The following is a 19,632-nucleotide window of genomic DNA, read 5'->3' as shown; positions in this document are numbered from 1 at the left end:
TTACTGGTCACAGCTTGAAGAAGAAAACCTCTCTTATGTAAAGATTTTTAATTTAAAAACATGAGTATCAAACCCTGCAAGGTATCAGACACTTTTCTAGGTGGACAAAACGAATTCCTTTAGCACCCCCACTCTGGTGAGAGAAAAAGAGAAAATAAGAGGCAATAAACATAGATGTTATGTCAGGAGGTGGTGTTAAGAACAAAAACTAATAAAGCATGGATAAAAGGGCCAGGGAGTAATAAGCTAGCAGCAGAGGAAGTATATTTTTGATTTACACACTAAATTGAGCATTAACCAGTCCTTTAAACTGATGTCATACACCGGCAGATTATTGAACTGGACCTAGTTAAAAGAAAACCAGGCACGAGAATAGCTGCAGTTTGATGCATTCATCCATACTCTTTTTTTTTTTAAGTTATTTATTTATTTATTTATTTATTTGACAGAGACACAGCGAGAGAGAGAACACAAGCAGGGGGAGTGGGAGAGGGAGAAGCAGGCTTCCCGCCGAGCAGGGAGCCCGATGCGGGGCTCAATCCCAGGACCCTGGGATCATGACCTGAGCCAAAGGCAGACGCTTAACGACTGAGCCACCCAGGTGCCCCCCTCCATACTCTTTAGTTCTGGATAATGTCAACTGTTGTTGGTTTAAGCCAGGCTGAATCCAATAACGAGACCACAGATATTTGCCCCCCAGTAAGAAGAACTATAAAATGCCGTATTGACTCTATGGAAAATGGCAGGTCACAGTTTTAATGTAGCAGTTGCAATATTGAAGAGTTTATGCAATATAAATGGGTATGATGTTTCACATAAATAACTTTTTTCTTTTTAAAGCCTTAAGTTTGCAACCTACTTTTATAGTACTATTATAAAACCGATTAGGTTTGGTTTATTTAACAGAGCTTTCTGCTGCCAAAGAAAGTACTACATGGATGTGTGTGTGTGTGTGTGTGTGTGTGTGTGTGTGTGTGTGTGTGTGTGTGTGTGTAAGTTCTTCTCTAAACCCTTCCTGGATATAAAGTTCTGCATCCTATCCCTACTCAACAAGTTGCAAATTTTAAAATATTCTGTATTAACAATTTATTAATGGTTTTGCTTCCTGAAAGTTGAAAGATGTAGCTACAATAATCAAAATAAGCCCTAACAGATGCCCTCATTACTTAAATCTTCATTTTACTACAGATAATTGCATTTTCTTTTGATCTGAAATTTAGAAAAGCATTGTAAGTAAACCCAGACCATTCTCATATTTCATCTTTCCCCAGAATTCCCTTTTCAAAATTCCTGGAATCCTAACTTTCTTCCATGAAGATTTTTTAGGAATAGTTACTGTGATCAATCATTGGCATCATTAGCTGAATGTTTTAAATTTTCACATTATGCTAAACATTTTTTGACTGGATCAATTATGGTAAATGCAAGATTTTTGTTCATCAAGGATAATCATTCCAATTTTGTTGTAGCCATCCTGCAGGACTCTCTCCATTTGCATCAAAAAGTGAAATAGGATATTCAAACTAATGTTTATTTATGTGCTCATTCACACAAATACATATGTACAAGCTTATGAAGTGGAGGAGCAAGGAATGAAAAATCCAACAAATTGTTTAGTATCCAAAAGGTGGGAAATGGCTATGCCAACAAGCGGCAGCACTTGGATGGGTTTCATCAGATGCAAACCACAATATGCCTCATAATGAGATCAAATTTGAGCCTATTTAGAATTCTCTGACTGTGTCTCAGCTCCACCATCAGGAGGATGTGGAAAGGGAGAATCACAGAGTTGATTCTAGTTGGAATATGAGAAATAAGAAGATGTTAGAAGAAATGGCAAAAAAGAAGAATGACGGAGACTTAATGAAGTCTGGGATGGGTCAGGGACACAAAATCAGTACTTTGTCAAGGGCAGCCTTGGTTCTGACTTCATGCTCTGTTATCCCATTCGCCACATGATTTCTGCCTGGTTACATCAATGAATATTCGACTTTTCATCTGAAGCACACTCCAAACCCTAATGGTTTCTCTTGTAAGAGTCCTTCTCTTAATTAATTTCACGACATTTGTTATAATTAAAAGTGATTTTTATCACTCACTCTTTCAGTTATTGTATGAAGTCACCCTGAGGACTAAAAACTATGAGCTACCATGACTGGAAAACTTTGTAAAAATCAGGCAGAAAAGTGGTAATGAGTCTTAAAGATGGGACCAGCCTCACTTATTCCTATAGGTCTCTCACTGATTGCTAAAGGAAATATTACAAATATTACCAAAATATTTTTTTCCAGATCCTTCCATATTTTGGCACTGGTTAATGCTTTCTATTACATTTTCTTCCAGGAGCCTTGGCTGCCAGAGGGTGACTCTGCACAAGAACATGTTTCTGACTTACATTCTGAATTCTATGATTATCATCATCCACCTAGTTGAAGTCGTACCCAATGGAGAGCTTGTGAGAAGGGATCCAGTAAGGACTGCATGACTTGCTTGTGATTTATTCTTAAAGACATAGTCCCCATAAGTAGTGAACGTGCTGCTGTTGTCTGACTTAAACAACTGTTTACATGTGCGATCGGATTTACTTTTACAGTGGAATTTTGCATAAAGCATGGTGTGTCATTTCTATACAGTTATCAGAAGTAACTGCTATATGCAGTAGTAACGGGTTGTGAATAATTCAGTCATAACCAAATAAGAATTATACAACAAATCATGACTTTTTACTACTACTCAAAAATGTATTCACATCTATGGGAAATTTACTGAGCACATCTTGTGAACATAGGCAGTACGGGGTGTACTAAGGCAATGCCTCAGTGTGTCACTAATGGGTTACCGGTAAGCCTATATAGGAATCCGCTTAGCATCCTGGTACGGGGCTGGGCTTGTGCCAGTCAATTGAGCTATGAGTAGCTAGCTATGCATTTACTCTGGTAAGCCATATAAATACTGTCTTGAGTTGAAAAAGATTTAAATACCCCGAGCTCACTCACTCTCATCTCCCAGTCTCTGCTGATGATCCCCATTGACTTAGCTTAGCCATAAACCAGAGGGCAAGGAAACCCTGATGGAGATGTACAGATGGGTTTCTCTGGGCCCAGGGCGGTGGGAGCAGGGTGGAGAGTGCATTTGAAAGCACAAACAGAAGCTATCTAGCACACAATGAATGACCAAGGGATATTTTCATTTTTGTTTCTCTGCTTAACTATGTTATGCAAGCATCTGTAGATAGCCTCATCTTTCAAAACTGGCCTTTGACAGCTCTGCCAACCCAAAGACAAAAATGCGTGAAATCTGCCCAGAGCATGCATCCTGCGTGACAGTGGCATGGCATGGGAAAGCAGCTTAATTTGGCTTCTAATGAATCCACAGTGTTAATAATTTTTGCAGTGTGAATATATCCAGAAGGATATTATGGGACATCTTTTAAAACCATGGCATCTATTATCTGAGACAGTCTTATCTTAGCTGCAGAATGTGATCCAATGGGTTTATCTTGATGAGTTTATTTTTTTAATATCAACTGATTTTTAATAAAAATAATTTCATTTCATCTAGTCTTCCCAAGACCCCAGCAAAGAATGGATATTATTCCCATTATTAACTGAGAAAACTGAGGCTCAGTGAAGGGACAGGTCCTCTGTACTGTGGTTATTTAGGAGTGGGATTCAAACCCAGACAGGTCTCACTCAGAAGCCCACCTTCTCTTCTATATACCACTTGTGCCCTTGCTTTGTTTCCTTAGGAAGATGTGTTCTTAAAGAAATGGGCTCATCAAAAAAAAAAAAAAAGAAAAGAAATCTTGCCATTTGTAACAATGTGGATGGAACTAGAGGGTATTATGCTAAGGGAAATAAGTCAATCAGAGAAAGACAATTATCATATGATCTCACTCATATGTGGAATTTAAGAAACAAAACAGAGGATCATAGGGGAAGAGAGGAAAAAATAAAACAAGATGAAATCAGAGAGGGAGACAAACCATAAGAGACTCTTAATCATAGGAAACAAACTGAGGGTTGCTGGAGGGGGGCTGGGTGGGGGGATTGGGTAACTGGGTGAGGTACATTAAGGAGGGCACGTGATGTAATTAATACTGGCTATTATATAAGACTGATGAATCACTGACCTCTACCTCTGAAACCAATAATACATGTTAGTTGAATTTAAATTTTAAAAAAAGTAAAAAAAATAAAGAAAGAAATGGGCTGAACCATTCCGAAGTGGTAATTGTCCATAGTTGGATATATACATTAGAGAAGCTGACTCCTATTAAGTTGTAGAAGCAATTAACTAAGCATTTCTCAGCAGAAAAGACTCAAATTTTTGGTTTCCCATATTCCATTAAGTGTGGAAATCCTTAAAAAGTTACTGTCTGTATGGAGGAGGCCAGGAAATGGCACTTTCGTCATTAAAGAATCAATGCAGTGCTCAGTCACATTATAAAGTATTGTAAATTCTTGAGTAGGCGCTCTCCCATCACTCTTGTGGGGGTCTCATACCCACTTGTCATTCCACCAGCCCACTCTCTAGAGGCTTGTAGGGTGAAGGCAGCTTCTCATCCATTGTAAGACCATACTAAACCTACTATCTTCCCTAATAGTCTAAATTCAGGATTTTTCTGGATTCGCTATTGAATTACAGAAGCCATTTAAACTTATCCATCAACAAGAAAAATAAAAACTGCCCTGCTTATTTCCAAGAGCTTGTCCTGGAGTCCCAAAAGAAGCATAAAGCTTTTAAAAATCCCCAAGGGCACAATATTGCAAGTGATTGCTCACAGGGTTGCTGCTAACTCTTGCCCTATAACTAACGCCCTTGGTCTCTGCACTTGGCTTCCCTAACTCATCCATTAGTCGACTCATTGCTCTTAACAGTCTCATGAGTTATCATCACTGGATGTTTTCACTTTCATAGGATACTTTAGGGGCAGACGTGCCTATATACTTTGCCAGTCACCATGAACGGACTGCCTCCTAGCCCCCACCAGGTCAAACCGGCTCTGCCTTGCAGCTTCTCTATTGCCTGGAAACCTATATTAAAGCCTCTAAGCAGATGTCTAGGGACCGAGTTCAACTACTATGCAGCTGATCTCCTGGGAGAATGTAAGTGTGAGCATAGAGGAGCCAGAGAAATTAACAGGAAGCTTTCTTATGGAGGAGTGAGGGTGGCTCTGTTGCACACGTTAGGCATTCTCCAAGTGACCTAAGTTTGAAAATCAGGAAAGAAGCTTATCTTTATGGCATGACTAGCACCTGGTTCTGCCAATCAGTATATTGTTAACCTAACAGACTTGTTCCTTTTAGCTATCCAAGAACACATTTCCTAGGGAAAAATTGTAAAATCTTGAAAGGTAGAATTTAATCCAATCAATCAAGTGTTTATTGAGTGCCCCAAACTCAAATTTTAGTCTTTAAGCTGAACTGAATTCATAGAATTTGGGGAACATAGCTATTTATGACAATCCCTAGAAATGGACCACACCTCATGTGGAAACAGTTTCCTATGTCTGGCAACCATATATGGGGGGTTCAGCCCTTTGTTTACCTATTTCCAAGAGTTTGTAAGATTTTTTTTTTAATGGAAAACAAAGGAGCAAAAAGACTGTGTGCCTGAAAGAGAAGCCTCATTCCTCTGAGGGCTGACCAAATGAGAATACACCACGGATAATAAGCCACTGACAGTGGGAAACAGGGAACAGTCATAATGTGTGAACACCCTGTGCCCTCTTTCACATTTCCAAAAGTCTTTTTATTCCATAAGACAAAATTTGGAAATTTGCACCTTTTACCAAATACATATAAATAGTGTCGGCTAAAAAGAAATGGCTACAATGACAAAAATTAAATCATGTTTGTAAGTTGTGAAGCATAATGCACTTGGCCCCCCAAAACTAGGTCATTTGTGTTGAGTATGTTTTCTATTTGCAACAGTTATTGTTTTCCAGTGAGATCTTGCTAAATCTCTTCTCTAACTCTCTGTATGCAAACAACACAGGGCTTGCTCGGTCTAAGCAAAGTTAGTTCAAGAAAGGGCAAGGAAGAACCCTCAAGTAGGACATGTCTTATATGTTATTCATCCTTGAAACTGCTTATTTCCAAAAGAGACACAGGTCTTGAAATCTGTGTTGTAGCTCACCTTGAAAATACATACTCTGTTATGAATGCATTCATAGAAGCCCAATTTATTAAGTATCGTTTCCCACCCAGAAGACTCTGAAAGTGAACTGCAGTTGAAACTATAAATTCAGGCATCAAGAAAGGAGAAATTTTCCCTGTTGTAATATATTTAAATTTATAGGGAATATTTATAGGGGATAAACAAGAAGTAGGAAAAGTTTAAGTAGGAAAGCCCCATCTTTCCTAAGAGTAAAGTTCTCCACCTCTGTCTCTTTAGAGATGGTATTAAAGATGTGGTTAAATACCATTTGGTTAAAATGGTATTTTAACCAAAATAACATCTCAACACTGAGAATCAGGTCATCAATGTATTACTAAGTCACATGCAAAATTATATATTTAAAACTTACTTTAAATGAATTATTTGAAATATTGCATTTTTCTTGAAAACGTGACATTCCAGAAAACTTAGATTAAGGTTCTCCATAGCCAAGACAAGTGGAGATAATAAAGAAAAACCCAAGAAAAGGCCAAAAAAAATTTAAAAAAAAACACAAGAAATTTTTGAAAAAGGGAAGTTATTGGACATTCTCAATTACAAATATCGACTGAAATTACAACTAACAAAAAATATATAACAGCAGCCATAAATTAAAGCATATTTATCAGCATTCCATTTACCTGTGATTTCAGGTATGTGTCTCCTTTAAAAATATATATTTTTTAAGACACTTTTTCTCTTAAGCAAACTAAAGGCAGAGTTGTGGATTATTTTTTCATTTTGACCCAATTCTCAGGTCACTGAGTCAGCAGTTAAGAGGCAAAAGATTTTCCTTCCCAATGCCCAAGGGAATATATTAAAAAGAAAGTTATTTCTTGTAAAAGGAGGCTGCATCATCCCAAATGCTGTTGCACTGCTTCTATAAGAGTTTATTTAGTTGGGGGCAAAAGAAAACAATGTTCTCACTCCTCAGTAGGGAATCCCCATGGGTTTGTGGTCCCTTTCCCATCAAAGTAGCTAGTTCCCTTGGAAGTTTTGTAGATAGGCAGATTTTCTCCTGTAAAACCAAGGGTGAGGATTTCATTCCTTGCTATTCTCTTTTAAAAAGTTAAACTCAAAATAACTCATGGCATAAATAAGGCCGAATAGAGCCTCAGTTTATTGAGTGATGTGAAAATTGCCCATTGTCATTTGTGTCATTTGAGCATTTCATTTCCATAATATCTAAAATTTCATTTTCTTGTTCTATCTGCTTATTTGATGATCTTCATGTAGAGAGTCAGGAGGCAGAATTAAAAGCATTGTTCTTACTGAATCTAAAGGAAGCTGGCAGCATATTTGTCTTTTTCTAGAAAGAAATTTCTCTCTGCACTTTTTCTCTGGGTCTAAAAGGGACAATACAGGGAGATTAGTTTTTACTGGGAACCTGGGCACTTTGCACTTCAAAAGCCAAAATAATCCAGTCACATTTTCTGTAGCCTCTTATATAAGTAAAGTCAAATGAGTCCCAAGTTGTGAAAAACAAAGTGAATTTCTTCTAATTCTAATTTGTTCGGGACAGTTGAGCCACCAGACTATGTCAGAACTTCATCCTAGTCACAGGAAGATCAGTTTGGAAGGGATGCCCAGAACTGAGACACCAGAGACAGATGAAACCCAGGGTTGGAAACTGGGTTTCATCTCATACTCAGCCCAGAGGAGGCTGGTACAAGGGAGGGTGTCTCAGGGTGAGAGATGGGACAGGGACAGCAGGGTTTTTGAGATGAGAGAGATCAATGCAGGTAAAAATATATTGGAATTATCCACTTCAGTAGCTTATGGAAGAAATTAGACTGAGGATGAAAAAGTATGATGGATTTGAGGGACAATGCAGAGAGAATGATGGTAAGGAAATATCCTACTCTGGTCATTTATGCCATTTCACTTATTCATCAAAACCAATAAATGGTATTTTAACCAAGATCATGTGGTGCAGAAAAGTATGGAGGATTTCTTTATTTCCTTTAATGTGTTATTTATAATTGGCCACTTTCCCATATGGATTTGAAGAATTTATTCCTAAAATGGCTATAAAACATCAACCCAACCTATAGTTTCTCTCATCTGGCCAATCTGGGTGGTTCCTCTGCACAGGAAATCAGTCTTACAAATGGTACCTTGTGAGATGGTTTATGGAGTGAGGCTTCATGTCAGCATTTGCAGCTAGGCTATCATGAATTTCTTATAGATTTGTTTTCATTCTCAAAAAGCTTCTACTTGAGATAGAAGGAATTTTATACTCTCCCTTGGTGGTACATTCTGTTGGTTTATTGCTAGAAAGCCATGGAGCAAGTCAGTCTGATATTTGCTGTGCTTAGCTGGATTGCTCCAAATACCATAGCATTGATCCTACTGATCTTACAGGCTCTCAAATCCTTAGCTCTTAAACTTACTTACTTACAGATCATTCTGCAATGTTAAGCAATGTACTTAACCACAGTTTTCTAATGTGTAAAGTGCAGATGATAATAGCACCTTCCTCATAGAGTCGTTTGTGAGGGTTAAATGAACTGATACACTTAAAAATCTTCAAAACACTGGCACATAACAACTCTCAAATGTTAGCTATTATTATTTATATTATAGTTGTTACCCATTGTCGTTAGGCCTTAAGCACTTGCCATTTTCTCATGGTGGCACCTGGTTTCATTTCTGCGTTAAACAGCATAGATTTGGAAACTCCAGAGCAATTGTAAAAAAAAAAAAAAAAAAAAAAAAACTGCTTAAACTAAGTGTAAAAACAGAATGCAGAGAATACTCAGAGGTTAGTAAATAGGAAATCACCAAAAGGGCAGTGGTCTGAGAAAATAAAACTAAGTCAATCATGGCTTGAGAACCTCTAGTGAAGAGTGACATAATATCCTCATTATACCATACAGAGAAAGACCCTTGAGCATAGCAAGCTGTTAATTTGTATTCCCGTGTTGCATTCCTAACAGGCTTTTTTTTCCATCATGTGTGTATCCTGCATTTCTATTTACTGTGGCTTTGTTTTCGGAACACTTCCAGAGTGCTTCCTTTGCCAATTTGTAGGTCATCTTCCAACATTCTTATCTTAGATGGGACTTTTATCTCCAGTGCTTTTCTTCCCCCTAAACACACCAAATCCCAACTACCGTTCCACAGACTCAAGCTCATTTTCTCTGAGGCTTTATCAGAAATCAGCTCAGGATTGCATGACAGACTCACATTTAATTGAAAATGTTACATCCTTAAATTCCTCTGGAGAAAGACTGCAGTACTTCCTTACAAAGTTATTTAATGCTGACTTTCTGACTGGGGGATTTTTCTCCTTCATTCAGCTAGCTTTAAAGACTGTACAAGTTGACAGTTTTCGAGTTGCTATGAGTGCCTTTTGCTCCTTCGTTTATCAGCTGCACTGGCATCTTGACAAAAAGTATTGTAATTCCTTCTCATGAGGTTTTAGTATACATGTGCATCAAAGTCAGGACTTTCCCCACTGCCTTGTGAGCCTACTGGAACATAGATAATTAGGATTATCAGCACTGGAAGACCAGCGAGTAACCAAAACAGGAATCAGGTACTGAGGAAATTCCTTCTATACCCTAAACCCATTCAGAGTGGCCCATGGACCAACAGCATCAGGATCCCCAGGTGGTCCCTAGAAATGCAGAATCTCAGGTCCCACGTTAGACCTTCTGAATCATGATCTCTACTACTGGGGCCCAAGAACCTGTGTTTTAAGAGCCTCTGCCAGTGATTTTGATGCATCCTAAAATTTGAGAAAATCACCCCCATAGGAAGATAATTACTGTAGACGCCTTTGTTATTTACATTTGAACTGGACATATTTGGAGCGATGCATTTTAAAATGCTTTCAGGAACTCAGACTCCTGTAAGTAAGCCATAGCCACCCCTTTTAGAATTTAATATCAAAAAGTAGATTAGGGGCGCCTTGGTGGTATGAGTTGGTTGAGCATCCAACTCTCGATTTTGGCTCCGGTCATGATCTCAGGGTGTGGATCAAACCCCATATAGGGCTCCATGCTCAGCACAGAGTCTGCTTGAGATTCTCTCTCTGTCTCTCTGTCTCTCTGCCATCTCCCTTCTAAAATAAATAAATAAATCTTTTTTAAAAAGTAGATTAAAGGGCATTTCAACCTTGTAAGATGTATGAAGGGATGGAGAGGAAAAGTTAAGCAATATTCCTTTTTAGTTCTCCATGTATCAAAATAACCCTCTCACTTCAATAGAAGAGAGCTGGGGAAATTACCAACCTAATTGGATGTCAGTCTCATTTAATCCATCCTCCCTGATAGACAAACAAAATGTTTGCCCACAAATTCACGGTGTTGTTTACTCCAGTTCCAAATAATTCGGGGAAGATCATGGAGATGCAGCCTCCAGTTCCCAAAAGTTTGTGCCCACACAAGACAGAATGATGTGCACATCACATGGATACAGGAGGCAGAACAAGCCAGAGTCATCGTGCCGGCTGGTGCCTTGTTGACATACATACATATGTCGGACAGCTTTTCCTGGAACATTCACAGAAGAACAAAAACGTGATTTCCAGAAACTTATCAGACTCCAACAAAATCGACAAGAAGATCAGAATCCTTTTCATTTTGGCTTTTAGTTGTGATTAACCTACCTCTCTCCCGCAAGGATTTTCTTCTCTACATTTTTACTCACTACTCCTCCCCATCTCCTAGTTCTTCTGGATGGTTGCATACCAGTTTTCACCTGTAACCAATCCTGGCGGTCTGTGTGGAAGTGACTAGGATGTGGACAAAGTTCTAATGCGAGCAGTCATTCACAAGAGACTGCATTGCCCCTACAAGCCTGACTGCTTTTTCCAAAGGAAACCCCACATTGACTCTGAAAGTATAAAATACCTCTTCCATTGTACCTGGGCCCAGTATGGCATGTTTCTGGAAGAAGCCCTTTCCAGTATTTTCTGATTCACACAACATCCGGAGACACCCGTAAATGACACAAAATACTTCCCTGGAGTAGCACTATCGCAGCTCCCCAAAAAGTTCTAAAGAGAAAAGTAATCAAAAATCTCCTGGAAAAAGGTAATCAAAAATCTCCCTCAAAGGAAGATAAAGAGACCTTGAGGATTTAGAAATATCATTTAGAAATAAAAACACCCCAGAAAAGAAAATTTATATTCCTGTGACTACAGCAAGGTAAATGCTAATCTGAAAAGCAGACATATGATAGGCAGGAAAAACCTAGGATGAAAACAAGAAGGTGAAAATCTTCACTGAAACCTGAAATTTGAGGGCATGAGGCACCAGGCCAGATGTAAGTTACCTTTGAAATAAATATATCACGTTCCAGAGAAACATTCTCATTTCTCCTTCTAAACTCTGCACATTTGGAATGCAGCTCAGGGGTTGATATGTTGGGGAAACAGATGACATTCCTAACAGCATGAAATACTCAGTAACCTAATAAAGAAATTGATTTAAAGAACATAAAGTTCTGGGGTGCTTGGGTGGCTCAGTTGGTTAAGCAGCTGCCTTCAGCTCAGGTCATGATCTCAGGGTCCTGGGATCAAGCCCCACTTTGGGCTCTCTGCTCAGCAGGGAGTCTGCTTCTCCCTCTGATCCTCCCCCCTCTTGTGCTCTCTCTCTCTCTCTCTCAAATAAATAAAAAATCTTAAAAAAATAATATAAAGTTTTGCTTATAAATTTACAAATTATTCTCCTTAAAATGAAGGCCTAAAGAGAGAAGCAGAATTGTGGATTTGTGCACTAGGGGTGTTGGGCATTAACATTTGCCTATAAAAAATAACATTCTCAAATAATCAAAATTATCCTCCAAAATCCCTTAAATCATCTGTCAAGTGCAATATACATTCCTGTACAGAAATACTTATGTACACAAAAGTTTGAGGATACTTTGGGTTATTTTTCTGGGCAACTTTCTCTGCTGGGAATGCTGAGTTCCTTGCTTTCAAATAGCTTCCAGAATGATAAGGGACCACTTACAAAAGGGAAAAAAATGGCAGTGATAAATAACATCACTAATTTTTTGCTAAGTCTTTTTGGAAACTTTGTAAAACTGATATTGTTTTGGAAATTTTGTAAAACTGATATTGTTTTAGAAAAGAAAAGCAATAGAAAAGACGAAAAAAGTGAGTCCTTGGATCTAAAAATGTAAAATACTTTACCTTCCTTTTATGATATGCCAAAATACTCAGATACCTCATTCTCCTATAACATGTCTCAAGACAATTCACAACCTCAAATAATTAAGTAAGGGAAATAAAACTCTTCTCAGCATCCCTTAGCTCATCAGATCGAGTATCTCCCATTTTGTTTTGGTCTTATAACTGGGTTCAATAGTGTTTCTAATGAATGAGAAACAAACACACACTTCCCATCATATTACAGAGAATGGGAACACTTGTAAACTTTTTCACGTAAAACCAAAAGCTAATCATGGAAACCCTTTTCCAATAATAATACTTTAAAATGATCCTGAAATCAAAATTCCTTCTCACAGATTGGGGGCAGACAGATGAAGGGCCCATAAAGTAGGACTTTTTTCAATCATTGGAGAGCATGTTTTCTCTGGATTTTCTGTTTTCTAAAGAAGTGCAATATATTTGGAATGATGGGGTGGGGAGAAGAGATACTGAGTATATTTGACTCAGACAAAAGCTTGTTTTCTTTCAATTGAAATAATAAGGGAAGCAGCAAAAGACATACTTTTAAATAGGTCTCATATAAAGATGGCCATTGTAGAAAAATGTTTCCACTGCATACATAAATAGTACTTCAATAGAGAGCATCCATCTTCCTGTCACATGCAATTGAATTCAGCTGATAAATAAGTCTTGCATCTCTCCTTTATGAGAAAAAAAAGTGATTATGGATTTTACATGTAATAAGCTCAAAGGCCTTGAAAAGTTCTGGATGATTTGCATGCAGTGTAAATAATTGAAAAATGTGAACCATTGTGACAGAGTAAAAAGCAGGTATATTATCAAAATTAAACTACCAGATTTATAGGTGACTATAGTTTTAAATATGTTATTTAACCATTATCTCAAGACTGGGAATGTTTTAAGATAAACTGCAGGGCGCCTGGGTGGCTCAGTTGGTTAAGCTACTGCCTTCGGCTCAGGTCATTATCGCAGAGTCCTGAGATCAAGTCTCGCATCGGGCTCACTGCTCGGCAGGGAGTCTGCTTCTCCCTCTGACCCCACCCCCTCTTGTGCTCTCTCTTTCTCAAAAAAAAAAAAAAAAAAAAAAAGATAAACTGCAAATCACGAAGATTGGAAGTGTTTTCAGAAAGAAGAATTTGGATGCCCAGCTTGAAGACCGCTGTGCAAAGAGAACGAACTGCTTTAACAGGGCTACAGGGCATAAATGACAGGGAATTGTTGACTTCTAAAGGTGCCAAAGCTTAGAAGAACATGGCAGAGACTCAGGAGGGCACCCCTGCCAGGGATCCTGCCCAGCACTGTAAGTTTTTTATTGATGTCAATAGCCTGGCCCCTTTAGACATTTGTGAGAACCATAGGTCTGTTAGGAAAAAAGGACCCTGGAATTTATTTGTTTGATCTTGATTAAGCAGCTCTTGTTTGGATACTTGAGAAATAATCAAATTAGGTATCAAAACGTTTTCAGTGAACAACATTATAAGCACTACCCAAAGCCATGTTCATTTAGATTTAGTTGGCATCTACTGCTCACCTAGTGTATAAATATTATTGGGTTTAAATCCTGAGGATCAAGATAGGAGAAACAGCAGAGACAAAAAGATTATCAGGCAGACACATATTTAACAGCAATTACATGTTCACTCAATATGTAATCTAAATGTCCATTAAGTAAAATGTAATAAATTAACCTGGTAAATTTAACCAATATAGACCACAAATCTTTCTTATTCAGGGTTTTTAAAAATGTCTTTTCCTTCTAGCAAAATATCTAGAGATTGACTTATCGATTCTTCTTCCCTGGCTCAAGTAAATATGACTTTGCACCCTTCCTTCTGTGCTAAAATGAACTGATGAGAAAACATATTTAGAAGCTTTAGGGAAACATAAATAATCATGCTTAATCATTGTAAATCACTCTGAACCTAGAGCAAACTTTAAACTTTCTACTTTAAAACATGACAAACCTGGCAGCTTTGACTTGACAGAATTAATATAGAAGCTGAACCTATTCACCTGATATTCCATTTTACCAATGAAAGGGAGAAATTGCAAGTATTTTTTGTAAAAGAGAAGAGTTTTTGGTCACATACAAAATGGATTATGTGAATGAAGTATGCACTGGCTTGGCCCTTGCCAAAAATTTCCAGTATGGAAAGCTTACCTTTGGCAACACTTCTCTGCGCCTTCAAGACTCTAAGTTTCTTGGGAGTACAGTTGGTGTTTGACCACTTTAATCTTCCAGCCTAATGCCTGCATCCAGTACAAGATTAATAAGTATTTGCTATGCCACATTCCACATCTGTGTTTCCTATGGTTCTCCATCCCCATTCCTTTTTAATTTCTTCAATCCTTCCACTCTAAGGTTTCTATGAATGATAGGATTAAATGTGTAATCCTTTCCAGAGGTATGGCATTTTAATAAGGAAAAGTCTTAAGCTAAAGAAATGAAATTATGTGGCATTTCAGAATTATGAAGACGGTAGAGTGAGTTCTGGGAGGCAAGACGGTATTCCCTAGCCCCCTTTCACATCTGGTAACATACCCGTAGGGCAAATGGTACCAAGAATTGTTCATTGTAGATTCTTCAATGGCTTAAAGGTAGGATATAGGCTGTAACCTACTGTTGCCTGCATTGCTTCCATAGATGAGCGCTGATTTCCTTTCTACTTCTCATCCCAAAATCCTTCTCTTGTCCCCAGTACAACAGAAGAACACCTCAAAACATTGACCACATGTTCTAAGGTTGGTCTTTTCTAAGAAAAACAAAAAATTCCAAAGCAGTTTTCATATGGAGGCATTCTTTCTCCCACTGAATTTTTTTAAAGATTTATTTATTTATTTGAGAAAGAGAAAGGGAGAGAATCAGAAGGGGTAGGGGCAGAGGGAGCGAGAGAGAGAATCCTAAGGAGACTCTGAGCTGAGCATGGACCCTGACACAGGGCTTGATCCCACGACCCTGAGATCATGACCTGAGCTGATACTGAGAGTCAGATGCTTAACCAACTGAGTCACCCAGGTGCCCCCCATTGAATGGTTCTTAAACACATTGACACACAATATTTTCTATGCTATACAGATAAGAATTTTCTTAAGTGTAGTTGGGAGATATAATTGGAATAAAATCCACAACTGAACATCAACATTCTGTAGAATTTTGAGGTTGACTTAATTTGTTAGACTAAAGAAAATCTTTGCTCTATAATTCCAATTCCATTTTTAATCAAATTATTATAAAAGCTCTTCATACCATTTGATGGAAAACATAGATTTGTCTAATGAGTGTTCCCAATCAAGAAAACTGTAGGATCTCTTCTCTTGATAGTGACATTATTGCTCAACAAATTTTATGTTTTATTGAAACACAAACAGATAATGGAGACACTAAATGGTGTCTTCTGAAGCCAAAGTGGATAGCATTGCTTTTACTTCTTAGGATACATATCATTCACAGTAGAATTATTTCTTTGTTGCCCATATTAGTGAAGAAAATAAAATAGAGCATAATTCACAAATTCCATATTTTTGGCTTGGAACATTTGTTGTTTGACTTGGGAGTGATCAAGTTATATTTGAATATAGATTATTTCTTGCAATTTGGGAAATCATTACTCTAAACAAAATTACAGTATTATGACTGCTTCCTGGAAGAATAGTCAAAAAGCTATTTAGCTTATTTGATCTCAGAGTTAATATCTTATTACCTCATGCTGCTAAGCAGAAAACCATCCCAGAATGATGGGAAGGACTAACCTTAGGGAAGAGGACCTCTCTGTTGAATACCTGGTTTACTCCATCCTTGAAGGAAGAGTTATAATCAAGTCAGAGATTATATGACTATACCTTATTCATCTTGATATTCACAGAGTTAGTGAATATCAAGTTAGTGAATTACCTGGCTCCTAATAGGTGCCCCATAAATGTTTGTTGAATGCAACTGAATGACCTTGAATATCTCAGGCACGTGATTCTTCACTAGGAACCTACATTAGAAACTCCTAAAATATTTTGAAAATACGCAAGGGAGATGAGGTCTGGTTATGTATATTTTGTAAGTGTTCCCCAGGTGATACTGATAAACAACCCTAGTTATGAACCACTGATCAAAGTGGTGACCAATTTTATAAAAATTTTAATAATCATCTTGATCATCTAGATATATCCAATTATGTCCATGATATATAGGAGGAAAAACTAATAGGCTGGTGATTTTCAGAATTTTTGTGAACTTTTGAGCCATTTATCCTCAGAAAATATCTTACCCTGAACCCAAATACAATTGATCCTCATTATTCAAAGATTCCATATTTGCAAATTTGCCTACTCGCTAAAATTTATTTGTAAGTCCAAAATCCATATTCTCAGTGCTTTCATGGTCATTCACAGACATGCACAGAGTAGCAAAAATACTGAGTCACCTGATGTACACATTCCCAGCTGAGGAACAAGGCAACACTCTGTCTTATTTCATCTCTCATAGTGTAAATGTCCTTTTCATGGTCTATTTAATGCCATGCTTTTCACATTTTTGTGCTTTTTGTTGGTGATTTAATTGCTTAAAATAGCCCCCAAGCACAATGCCTAAGTGCTGTCATATTCCTAAGCACAAGTAGGCTATGATGTATCTTACAGAAAAAATAGATATGTTAGATAAGTTTCCCTCAGGCAGAAGTTATAGTGTCATTAGCCATGAGTTCAATGTTAGTAAATCAACAATATATATTAAATAAGTTATCTTTAAACAGAAACAAATAAAAGTTATATATTGATTGGTGGATGAAAATATTTTGACCAGAGGCTTATAGGAACCTAACCCTGTATTTCCCCTTGGAGCAATGGCTCAGTATTTGCTAATTCAGTTTTTGCAGTAACTTTGTAGAACATAACTACTGTGAATAATGAGAACTGACTGTCTATAAAATATGAAGCCAAACTGCTCTGAATGACAAAGAGCCACATATTTGCACGGGGCTATCATCTTTATCTTCTCCCTATCCTTTCCTCTACAAGTGGCAGACACCTAACCATCTACACTGGGATTCTTGACCCAGAAGCTATAAGGCTTTGAAATAAGAGTAGTCTTCAAAAGTGAATGCAGAGTATTGACTGAATTTCTTATTTCACCTATATGTTTGAGTTCATGTGCACCTAGCAAGTATTTGCTTAGCAAATGCAAACTAATATAAAATTAAATCAAATAATTCCAGTCAGGAAGGTATTCAGATAGAAAAAAAAAAACAGTGCCTTCCTAAGGCAATTATAAATTATTTTGGATTACATGATGTTTTGAATTATTTGCACTACTGTTCCACTTCGGTCAGAATCAGAAGTTGCTTCTGTCTCTGAAAATGCAATATTTGCCTTCTTGTGGACCCAGCTGGCTTTTCCCTATGTTCTATGAGTCCCGAAAGGACTGAGCACATTGGATTCTCAGTAAATAAATTATTACTGCTATGCATTAAATAGAAATGTGCAGTCCTGAAAAGGTTAGTGCAGCACTGGAAGTCATGTTATGGCTATCATACTTTGTTAAAAAGAAAGCCTGAAATCAGATTCAAAATGCAATGGGGAGCAACATAACGTAAAGCAGAGCAACTGGTAAAATAATAATGCAAACAATCATCTCTAATACCTAACGTCTTGAATAGTAAATGTTGTTGTCATTGTTGCTAGACAGAGTTAAGCACAGCTAAATATCCTAGGGTAGTGATCCTCAACCAGGAATATTTTGTTCCCTGGAGTAAATCTGGTAATGTCTGGAGACATTTTTGATTTCATGAATGGGCCAGGCTGCTACTAGTGTCTAATGGACAGAGGTCAGGAATACTGCTAAATATCCAACAATGCACAGGACAGCACCCAACAACAACAAAAAATTATCCAGTCCAAAATATCTGTAGTACCAAGATGAGAAGCCCTATTCTAAAGATGACTTTGAAATAATTTAGGGTATTCTGTTATGTAGTTCAAGCAATGATTATCTCTATACAGACAATATGTAGCTGATCTGATTCCCCGAGATGTGGTTCCTACATCTGCACTGAGTACTAAACAAGGATGCTATTCCGAATCTCTGTGCACCAAACATGTGGATCCCAATATAGAAGCTAAGCCTCCCATATGAAAACAAAATCACTCATATTGGGTTCAGCATAGCTCCTGGCTCATATATGAGAAATTTATCACTTGGTTCTCTCCTCTCTATTGCTAACGAGACATCATCAACAGATCAATGAACTTTAGGAGCATCATTAACAATTTCTGGGTTATTTGCCTCATTGGCCACAGAAAAAGGGCCATAAAAGTCATGTGAAAAATACTTGGATGCTCTCAAAAATTATGGGCCTCAGAAACATGGCAGGGAAATCAACCTGTCTAGTCTATATAAGTCCCCAGAATGTAACAGGAAAAGAACATTTTGAGGACAAGGCTTCCCTTGTCCTCAAAGGACAAAGGACAAAGGACATTGTCCTCAAACTGACATTGCCCTAGATGGCTGTTTACCTGTAATACTAATGCTCTATGCACTGTCATTCTGATTTGAGGAGACAGAGGGTGGCACGTGTCCACAGATGCTTGGGGAAACTCCCTCGAAGGCTGAATGCAAATACTTTGGCTCATTTTCACATTACCCTCTGTTCACGGTCAATATCTTCCACTGACTTTCTCCATTTCTTTCTGACAGCTGAGCTGCAAGATTTTGCATTTCTTTCACCAGTACATGATGGCATGCAATTATTTCTGGATGCTCTGTGAAGGAATCTATCTGCACACACTCATCGTGGTGGCCGTGTTCACTGAGGAGCAGCACCTGCGGTGGTATTATCTCTTGGGCTGGGGTATGTATTTTTCCAGCTGAGTTTTGAGCCACCTTCACCTCTGTCTGCATATTTACAGTCTTCTTCTAGTCTTTCTGGTCTCAGAAACTGATCAGGGCCTAGGTCTTGTGAGGAATGATGGGACGCAGGTGGGGGCAGGAGTTCAGTCTCCAAGAGAGCTTGGTAGAAGCCCTTTAACAAGTTCATATGGATTGTGATCAGCATGGGAGTCAGTGCAGAGAAGGAGGGGTGTGATTATGCATTTCTCCAAGAAACAAACCCTGCTACCAGATGGACAAATGTGCCCTGACTGAGAGAACATCTGATTAGACCCTCCCTTCAGTTTTATTTATCACCCTGTTTGTAGAACAAAGGAAAGTTTCACATTCTGAATTCTGTATCTCCTCCATCCAGGCACCACTTCCCTTCCTCAAAAACATTCCTTATCAATCCATCAGCAGGACTCCTCCAGTGAAAGGTCAGGAGGTAGAATCCCACCAAACAATAGAT

At 38.0% G+C, this 19,632-nt stretch overlaps 1 protein-coding gene across 1 annotated transcript in view; it reads left to right on the top strand.

Moving 5' to 3' along the window:
- The window catches only part of CALCR (calcitonin receptor), a 155,173-nt gene that overhangs the window by 114,653 nt on the left and 20,888 nt on the right, over positions 1 to 19,632 (top strand). Inside the window, exons 7-8 of the mRNA XM_025873351.2 lie at positions 2,344 to 2,470; positions 18,990 to 19,143. Coding sequence (XP_025729136.1) covers positions 2,344 to 2,470; positions 18,990 to 19,143 — 281 coding nt within the window. The remainder of the gene's footprint in view (positions 1 to 2,343; positions 2,471 to 18,989; positions 19,144 to 19,632) is intronic.

Source organism: Callorhinus ursinus, unplaced genomic scaffold, assembly GCF_003265705.2.
Source record: "Callorhinus ursinus isolate GAN/ISIS: 27379988/994484 unplaced genomic scaffold, GSC_fseal_2.0 scaffold12, whole genome shotgun sequence".
In the NCBI taxonomy this organism is placed as follows: domain Eukaryota; kingdom Metazoa; phylum Chordata; class Mammalia; order Carnivora; family Otariidae; genus Callorhinus; species Callorhinus ursinus.
This window is presented reverse-complemented; position numbering and strand designations above follow the sequence as displayed.